The sequence below is a fragment of the Elaeis guineensis genome, chromosome 10 (assembly GCF_000442705.2).
Source record: "Elaeis guineensis isolate ETL-2024a chromosome 10, EG11, whole genome shotgun sequence".
Classification (NCBI taxonomy): domain Eukaryota; kingdom Viridiplantae; phylum Streptophyta; class Magnoliopsida; order Arecales; family Arecaceae; genus Elaeis; species Elaeis guineensis.
Window position 1 is genome coordinate 75,560,001 of NC_026002.2, and position 10,014 is coordinate 75,570,014.

At 40.3% G+C, this 10,014-nt stretch overlaps 1 protein-coding gene across 5 annotated transcripts; it reads right to left on the reverse strand.

Annotated features, from left to right (window-relative positions):
* Positions 1 to 2,552: 2,552 nt before the first annotated feature.
* On the reverse strand, positions 2,553 to 9,560 carry LOC105052235 (telomere repeat-binding protein 3). Of its 5 annotated transcripts, none has more exons than XM_010932984.2 (10): positions 9,256 to 9,560; positions 7,787 to 8,018; positions 6,903 to 7,707; positions 6,562 to 6,768; positions 6,400 to 6,480; positions 6,207 to 6,289; positions 5,434 to 5,678; positions 4,635 to 4,982; positions 4,495 to 4,558; positions 2,553 to 2,805 (listed from the first exon to the last, which is right to left on the reverse strand). In XM_010932984.2, exons 2-10 carry the CDS (start codon positions 7,865 to 7,867, stop codon positions 2,650 to 2,652), a joined length of 2,070 nt encoding a protein of 689 aa, XP_010931286.1. In that variant the 5' UTR covers positions 7,868 to 8,018; positions 9,256 to 9,560; the 3' UTR covers positions 2,553 to 2,649. The 5 variants fall into 5 exon arrangements, with proteins under 5 accessions (XP_010931286.1, XP_010931288.1, XP_010931287.1 ...); XM_010932986.2 differs by lacking the exon at positions 2,553 to 2,805 and adding an exon at positions 3,213 to 3,852 and having other exon boundaries at positions 6,207 to 6,286; positions 6,400 to 6,462; XM_010932985.2 differs by lacking the exon at positions 2,553 to 2,805 and adding an exon at positions 3,213 to 3,852 and having other exon boundaries at positions 6,400 to 6,462.
* Between the last annotated feature and the right edge of the window lie 454 nt (positions 9,561 to 10,014).

Consider the following 10,014-nt stretch of genomic DNA (forward strand, 5'->3'; position numbering starts at 1 on the left):
TCATCTTTGATAGGGTGATCTTCTCCTCCTGGATGATAGGCTAAGGGGAAGGTCAGATGACTTCCGATGCAGGACTTGGATCCATCGACATCGGAACGACGATCTCAACCTTCGATTTGGAGAACTTAGGAACTGTTGGCCTCAGCTTTTCGATGGTTGTCTTCGATTCGAGCAGCTTCGATTGTGATTGGGGTTCACACATCGTCATCTTCTTTCTTTTTGGAGGCCCCGACTCTAGAAGTGGCATCGAGCTCTCCTTCCTCTTCAGCAGCTTCATAGCAACATTACTTGTGAGATCTTTGAAATTAAGCTTCATTTTTGTGACAACAGAAATGACGACCACCGATTAGCTACAAATAACCAAGATGAAGGAAGAGAAAATAGATAGAATCATGAAGAAAGGTAACCTACATTGGGACCCGCATCGAACAAACCCTACTCGATCAAAAGATTCTTGAATTGGGTGGCTGGAATTCTGACCAATTTATTATAATCATCTACGTTATGTGGAGAGGGATCTTTTTTAAGGTTCGAATCTAGTCAAGGTTGACCTCAAATAGTCCTAAAGCCTCAGGAACGATCCGAAAGATGAAGAAGAATATGTTTTTACAGCTATGGACCGAAGATGAAAGACCATCTATGACCTTGCGCTTCGGTTATGGAGAAAATTATCACCAATCCTCATCGTATTGATGCACTTTCAAAGTAAAAAATCATCGAAAAAGCGGGCATCGAAGAGAAACCTTAACGATGTCGCAGATCAGAATAAAGGCTATTATAGCTCTAATCCCATTCAGAGCTACCTGAATAGGGAGGATCCTATAATTGTCAAAGAGGTTGGAGATGAAAGGATGAAGAAAAAATCGAAGATACTGAAGATCAAAAAGAAGCACCTCGTCATAGAAGGTGACACAATCTTCCGAAGGGCTCGAAACCTTTTCGTCCTTATCGGGAACAACCAACCTAAACTCGAAAGGGATGAAATACCGAATCCGAAACCCTCTAAAGTTGGATTCGATGAGATAAAACCCTACGTGGTCGGGTCTCAAGGATGCCCTGCCCCGCCCCAACTGTGAGAAGCTCCACTAGGAGCCATTGAAGGGCCCACCAGAGGTGGACTCGAAGGCCCTAGGTTTCATCTACCCTAGATCTATAGTGAACCATGGAAGGAGAAGGGGGGATGAAGGACCTAAGCAACCTAAAGAGCTGAAGGACTCAAGGAGGAGATCCTTATTAGAGTTTTGATTGGGAGGTGCTCAAGAACTCTTTTGACAAAAACTCCGACGACAGAGGCTCGGAAGCTGAGCAGCAGCAGCAATCGCAGAAAATGAAGACGAAGCCTAAGCGGCTGCATAAATATGGAGGTTTTCGATGGCCCAGATCTCCCCATTCTCATCTGACACCTAACGCATCATCATGTGGCACCACCCGGTGAGCCAAAAAGATGCACGAATAACCATCCCATTTGAAATCATCATAGTGCCTCAAATCCCATACTGACATTAATGGTGGAAAGGACAAATCAGTTTCTTTTTTGAAATCAAATGACGTGCCACCCTTTTCTTCCATGACTTTAAACAATCACAGAATGACAGTTGACAAGCCTGCAGTCGAGATCGCATCGTAACTAAATCCATAATGGCTGGACCCACGAGCGTCTGACCACCACAGATTCAAGCTAAGGGTCCACCTTAGCAACGATTCGAAGAAAAATACTGCTAATTCGAATCATTGCCAACTTTCATTGCATTGAGACAAATCTGAAGCGACAGTCAATTGCTTTGACCATGTTGATTAATCATCATGGTGCCATGAAAGCTTACCTCGGCACTTGACTTCGAAATCTGGGCAACGAACTACTTTCCAATATGAATTCTTCGAATTGAAAAGTGAGAGGCAAGTGTCGGCCCGTATTTTGCCTACATGATGATATGACCATTTCCTAATGACATGGCGGGCACCTAGCATGGTAACCTGACAGCTCGAGACACATGATCCAAACCACATCATGCTATCTAAAAGAAGTTGATCTTCAATCGATAACACCCTGAAGGTCGGAAGCTCGGCGAGGATAACAATGTCGAATACCCACCAACCTCACACCATTCCACTCTGGTTTGTTGCATGCCATTCCCTAGTTCAGATGCCATAGAATCACTCGTGTGCAAAATCTACGGAGTTAGCATTCTCTCACCACAACTCACCACTCTCTGAATGTGGGTAGCTAGTGCTGTAACAACCTGCTGATACCACTACTCTGGCCTTTGACGGTCAATACTCCAGCTCTGACAGGCTCCAACGGCCTCACAAATTCCCTCTTATAAGAAGGGTGGAAGAGGAAAAAGGAAAGGGGTCGAACTCTCGCCATCTTTTCTCTTCTGTTCTTTCCTCTCTGAAACTCTCTGACTTGGGCATCAAAAGATCCCCTGTCGAAGAACCGCCATCTTCTTCTTCGGTACATGTGGACTTCTTTTGCAGATCTCCATGGCCCTCACCGACATCCGTCTGCCTGATCCTTTGCAATCGGTCCGAATCATCCCAATGCATTAGTCTACTCTAAAAAGGAATAACAACAATCATCATGATACAACCAAATACAGTAATCTCATCATCTCTATCCACATCACCTTTGATCTTGGATGGATCATCTCATACCAAACATCCCCTATATATGTTGTTGATGTACACTCTACCTAAACAAAATTCATTACATACTAACATCGAGCAACGGACTGCCTGGTCCATCGTCCGGTTAAAACTCTTCACCGCTCCTTCCTCAGAGGTACTACAAAAAATAAACACCACCTACAGGGACCATCAAAATTAAGTTAGCAAGCTTAGAACTCCATTTTCTTCATATGGAATCATTAAGGATTTTCATTGGCTTTCATGTTTTCCAAATTATTGGATTGCTATTATGCGAAAATAGACACAATTCATCCATAAGTGCATATAAAGAATAGATGAAAATCTATGATCAGGGCCATTGCTGGGCACCAGGCATCAGCTCATCATATCAATCTTGTCAACAAGGCCGAGACCACAAACAAAATCAGCAACCAACTAAAAAAACCTCAACAACTTAAAAGCACAAACAGATCCATTATAAGCATTAGATACATACAATGTAAACGTTAGATGAATGCATAACAAGATATGCAGAAAAGACAATAGAAGAGCACTGGTAGCAAAATCCAAAGAGGTACAAAAAATACAATCAGAAACAATGATCAATGGATCCACATATATGAACTTGAAAACATTTCTTAATCCTTCTGTTCATAGTCCCCCCATAATTATTCTAACGTAAAACAACAGTCTGCTCTTAAAAGAATGAATAGTGACAAATCAGAGAAGGTTATGTTGATTGGAATCAGAAGGCACCCAAAAAAGGGGGTCAACAGCATGAGAATCAATACTGCTGGCAAGACCAGTCTTATTTCCTTGGTTCCTGGATCATCATCGTCATCATCATGTACAGGTGCCAAATTAGCCCTCTCCTTTATAGAATTCACCAGGAGATGAAACCCTGGCTTAAGCATGTTGTATGCGAGATAGAGAATAATACAAGAACTCCTGAATTTTCTTATTGTTACCTTTTCCCCTTTCTTCTATCATGTCTTTACAAGATACCGTTGTCTTTTGGCTCCCCCACCATCGTAGATGGAAAGAAGAGGTCTAGACTAGCATGCAGGCCTAAGGTAGAGGTGGTTTGAAATGGAGCTTGGCTTGCTGCTGCGACCAATAGGCATGTGTGGCAAGAACCCGGTCCAGAAGCTCTTGAGGAACCGGCTCTCCCCTCCTTTGCTGAGGAGATATTCTTGCAGTGTGCACCAACGTCTTCCATTTATCCTGCATGCACAAACACCCCCTTATGATGATCTACCACAAGGGCCCGATATGTAACTTTTCCAAATGGGCAAACAATAGTAACACAAAACAAGGAGACCCATCCCAAAATGAATATATTTGGTCACAATGATAACCCTAACATGGCATTCCTAGGAGAGCAAAAAAATAATGCACACTGAAAAAATTCAGCGTCAGCTATTGTTACACGTGGCTTGATACCCTGTTATGCCAAATAAGACATACATCTGAACCTTTTGTGTGAGAATGGAAAAACAGATCGCTTTTGTTCGGATCACGCAAAATAACCAAAAAAAAAAAATTAAGAGGCTTTCTTTAACAAACACAAACAACTCTTCTTAATGCATTACAGAAAAAGAAATAAGCTAATTTCAGTAATATCCGCATCTGCCAGAAAAGCTGCTTAATGGCAAAAAAACTAGTGTCTGAGGTTCATGTTTATGCATGGCTAGGAAAAATTAGTCCAAGAAAATGAGTTTTCTAGCAAAAATTTGAAGGCGCATTTTATGAATTAAGAATTACTATATCTACAAGGGAAAATCTGCCAATTAGGTGATGCAGATTATTTCTGAAACTTTATATTAGAAGAAATGCAGAAGTAGGAGATGCAAGGAGATCTCATACCTTCAGATCTACGTAAGTCCGATGCTTAGCATTGTCAAAAGCTTGAAGTTTGACATCTCGCCACCTGAAATAAGAGAATGGTGACAAAAATAAGAGAAGAGGCATCAAAGATTAGATTGGAGGACAAGTTATCAACACACCTTCCAGTTCCAAGCTTTTCAACTGCCTGGACCAGTGCTTCAACTTCAGAGACAGAAAATGGCCTCCTAATCCTACGTTGAGGAAGCTCAGACCGTCTTGGTTTACGCAACGGAACCATGGACAAGGCCTCAATTCTCATGGCTGGGACAGGAACTAGAGCTCGTGAATTTGATGCTGTTGTTGGTGGCGTTGGTGGTGCTGCTGGTGCTTTATTTAGTAATTTAGTATCCATAGGAGAGTAAACTGAATCATGGTCACTCTCAGAAAAATTCAATGCAGAGTTCAGCTGAGGCTCTGGACTGGGATTAAATATCTCTGGAGCCGGTGCAGGAGAAACAGCTGGAAGCCTTAAATGTAAACAGACATTTTTAAAAAATGGTCACAAAATTAATTTTATGAACATAAATTTCAAATGCAAAAGAGTTAAATGCAATCTAACAGTCTCATAGGATAATAAGAGCTATATAATTTACAGATAAATAGGCAACAAATATGATTATCACATTTAATGTGACTAGTTGTTTTTTTATCCCTTTTTCCAGATCAGCAGCTGTCAAAAATAGGACACGAACAGATCCTAATCATTCAACTTCCAAAATAGGAAATTAGATAAATCTATTAAAACACATACTGAGTTGGTAAAACAGCGAGTCCAATTCACAATAGCAAATCGGTGAACTGCAGTCAATACTTCTGAAATATAGACATGAAATTAAGGAGGACCACCACTTATGTTGTGAGAACAAGAAATAAGACAGTTGCTGTAATTGTAACTGTGCAAAGTTTCAGAGTGACTACCCGGCTAACGGTTCAGTAGCATCACAGGGAAAAAGAGGACGTGGATATTCAAGGTTTGTGACTGGCAATGAAGCTCCCCTAGAACTGGGCTCCAGCATAAAGACCAAATTGTCCATCTTATCAACATGAGATATTCCAGCTTGGAGTAGGGTTTTGTTATCATCTCTAACCTTCTTTCCTTGGAGTAGAACTCCCACATGCAATCCACCTCCAAGAATAGCTGTCACAGCCTCCATGACTGTTCTCTACAACATAAAACATCGAATAAAGATTTACATCGACTTTCCCAAAGGCCACGTTCCTAGCCTCTGAAAGTATATATAGATGACTGAAGTGTAGGAAGGTGCAAAATCGTAACATGAAAAGGAAGCAAGAAACCAAAATGAAGATCAGAATTCGAAGTTTGGAATCAACCAATGGTTAGACCAATATAACTTTGTTTTTCTTCCTGAAAATTTACAAATACAACAAATATTAAATATATAAAGGTAGATAGACAAATAAACTGACTAATGCATGACCCATGAGCCAGGTTGTAAATATTAAGTCATCAATCTATGACTAATCCTTTTAATGGCTATGTGCCTTCTTTAAATCAATGGCAACATTCACACTTCAGATGATAATAAGGGTATTGAAGGAACATTGAGAGACCATATTGCCCATAAAGTACAAAACTGTAGTATGTATCTAATGAATTTGATAAAATGGGGTAATGTGCCCAATGTATCTGAGGTCAGGACTGAAATCAAGTGATGAGATGGATGATATACCTTAAGTGAACCAACAGTAGCAGTTTCCGGAATCTCTATGAAAAGTTCTGGCACCTTGAATGATTTGATACTGAGTTTCACTGCTAAAGAAAAGACCTTGTTTCTCAGAGACACATAATGAAAGGGTCAAACAAGTGAATGCCAATAAGTCAAATATTAGAAGTCATCATCCTTCCATCAAAACTTATCATACCATGGAAATCTTCAGATTTATGCAATGCTATTTGACCAGTAGCAGAAGATGATGTACAATTTGCTGCAAAAGATATATATACTTTTTTTTTGTTTAAAACTCCCAAAATTCAAAAAGGAAGGTAGGGATGATAAACTACAAAAGAACTTAACAAGGAGATACCTCCATGAAGAACAGCATATGAATTGTTGGTGTTATAGTTTATTTCTTTTTCAAATGGGTTACAAAAGCCTTTGCTACTAATTCCCCCATCAGATGGTGATATTGAGCAGTGCTCAAACACTTTTCTCCTCTTAAATAAAGACCTCTGAGTCCTTCGGCGTGCGTGACAAATTTTCCTACTGTGAGAAGCAGGCTTCGTTTCTACATCTGATTAAAAAAACTCCTAGTTCATGAGGTATGCCATCATATGAACATTATTTACCAAAAAATAAGACATGACGTAAGAATATCGAGGTCATCTTCTGACAGGCAGGAAAAAGTCATGGAATTAATTGGCATACCAGTTCTAGAAAAGAGCTTTCTTATTTTGTGATATTGAGGCTTCAAGGCCTTAGAAGTTATGGTGCTAGGATTAGTGCACCCAAAAGAGTTTTCGTCATCATCTCTATCTACAGCTAGTTCCATATTATCCTCGCAAATGGGAAAGGAACTGATAGGAGGAATGTGATGCCCATGCAGAGGCATCTCGATACTGCTGTCTGAACTAGACAAAGCAGGGGGTTTCGCATCTAGCTCCTTTGGATTGTCCAAATTCCAGGCATGCTGGATGTTTTTAAACATTCCAGTTTCAGCTTCATGCTGCTCAACTAGGAATGGTGTCTTTATCTCATCCACCATGTCAGCATCACAAGATTCTGGAGAACCTGGAGAGTGACTTTCAGTGCAACATTTCTTGGCAGTTGTGCCAAGAGAATATGCAAATTCTTCTTTGCTGCCGTTAGCTATAGAATCCCCAGTACAGGTATCCTTGTTCAATGCATCAGATTTTACAATGGCAGAAGTAGGTCCAGAAGCTGTTGCATTTGGAATTTGCGAACGTTCCTCCAAAGTCTGGATGACCTGCCTTTGGATGGGAAGTTCAGACGTAGATGTACTTTCATTACAGCTTACTTGATAAAAAGCTTCATCTTTGCAAAACTTCTCTTCATCTAGTTGCTCTTGTTTAACATTCTGGTTAGAGTTGCCAACTATGCTATTCACGGTTGAAGAATTATCTCTCTCTAGTATCTTCCTTGCTACAGCTATGAGCAAGTCAAATGCACACATTTGGTTATCCACCACCTTCCTTCTAACTGAACGCTTTCCCTGTAGTTCAATTGCAACAAGTTAGAGAGAGTTTACAGGGAAAAGGCCCAAGCAAATGGCTAGTAAAAGAAAACAAAACCTTGGCTGATATTGGAATTTGGGGCATTGCAGGAACCTGGTAACCATTAGAACTGCATTCGAACTTCTTCTTAAACACCATATCTCAAAGATTCATGTCCTCAAGAAGCTCAGCAAACTGTAAGAAACAACATCACTGTATTCACAACACTTCTTCAGATGCAGAAATGCAGACACATACTGTACACAGGCTCAGTTGCTCAATTAATATGTGCTTGAATGAAAGAAGCAACCTGCAAACAAAGCAGAGATTAGATAGAATCACTGACAGACAGATGCTTCAACAGTTGCAAAATATACAGGTATTTGAACCAACTATGAAGCATAGTGACTAGGGATACAGAATCAAATATAAAGGAAAGTACAATCCCAACACTAAGCACCGTTCTCTCAGAAGCACACCAAAACTTTATCGTTCATAAAACTACCAGATGCATTGCATTCCATATGGTGTCATACATCACAAACGCTTCATTCCCAACACACACACACACACACACACAGAGATAAAATATAACTGTGATTGAACAGAATGGTACCAGAGTTTCCAAGAGAAAAACTAATAAAAATGTCCGATCCGTATTGCAAAATTGTTATGCGTTCTTGAAATTTCGATATAGGTACATATTTAACAGCCAAACCCGATTTCATGTATATGGTCCAAATCCCGACAAACTGCCAAGGAATCTAAAAGCTGTAAGAAGGATTCTGATAGATTTATTGAACAACAAAATCAATGACGGAAATCCAAAAATAGCGTCACAAACTTCGCATGTAAGCGTAATAAATAGAAAAAGGTGCGACAATTATGAGGCACCGTATTAAAACCAAAAACCTCCCAAAACCATGAGATCTTAAACAAAGATTATAAATTTAAAGCGGAAACAGATCAAAGATATTACTTTTAAGCGCCTCGGATGATCCTTAGATCAGCTCATATCTAACGAAAAGCATCCTAGATTAAGAATCTTTGGCATCTTGGAATAATTCTTGTAACTTGTAATATAAAAGAAAACTCTTTTTTCCTCCACCTGAAGCCAAAAAAAAAAAAAAAAAAGCATACATCACCAAGAAACCTGTTTTAAAAGGATCAAACGCGATCAAATACAAATGAAAACGGGAAAAGGTAACAGGATCAGGAAATCCAAAGACAAGGAAATCTATTGACAGAGAATTCAACAAAAGAAATGAATTCCAGAAAGAAAAATCAGATCTTGATCGTCTTGTTGATGCTTTTTTTAAAAAATAGAAACAGATTTCGGGAGAGAAAATCCCTTTTCTGACTAGATCAATCACGAGGAAACACAGGCACGTCCATAAGAAAGCAAAACCAACAAAGAAAAGGAAACAAAAACGAAAAGGAACGAATTTTACAAGATGGGAAAGAAAGCAATTGGAAACTGGCAGTCATAACCCATCCATCCGAAGAATAAACGCAAGAAACGACATGGAATTCGCTCCGCTCCTCACCTCCGAAAGAAGGATTTGTTCGGAGAACCGCATCAAATACGTCAAGATTCTCGCCCGGGGCTAGATCGCCGGGAAATAAAATAACTCCGGCCAAGTCCGGCATCGAAGAGATTTTCGGATTGCGAGAAAACCACGTCCGATTCCGATCGGAATTCAAAATTCGCTTCATGCACGCAGTCTAATTTTCCACCGAGAAATCTCTAATTTGGACGAAACCTAATTTCTCTTCCATTTCTAGTCGTTTTACTTACTGTCCATCTCTCTCCCTCTCTCTCAGAGAGATCGCAAAAAACCCACAAAAACCACCCCCCTTGTGTTCTTAAACCCCAGCTCTTATACCATGGACCCGTACGACCGGCCAGTCCGGTAAAACCCGACTATTACCGGCTATTGCCGGTGAGCAAACCGCCGGGACCCCTCCCCCCCCTCCCGCACTATTGCCGTTTTGATGCGCGCCATGTGTGCAGTTCCAGTCATCGTACGGTTAATGAGGGAGAGCTTTCGCGGTGACGTATGCCTCCCGAGTCCCGTTCGGTTAATGACGTGATGCGGCACCGGCTTTGTTATAATTTTTGTTTCCGGATTAAGAAAACTCCCCTTTGTTATTGTTTTGATCATCTAGCTTGTGGTACAAATCACAGTTAGAACCGTAAGACTTGAGTTATTATATTAATGAACATTAAATCTCATGAGTGGAGTTATGAAGGCCGTTCAAAGTTCTCATAAATAAATCGGAGGCCATACATGTTACCATAGCTA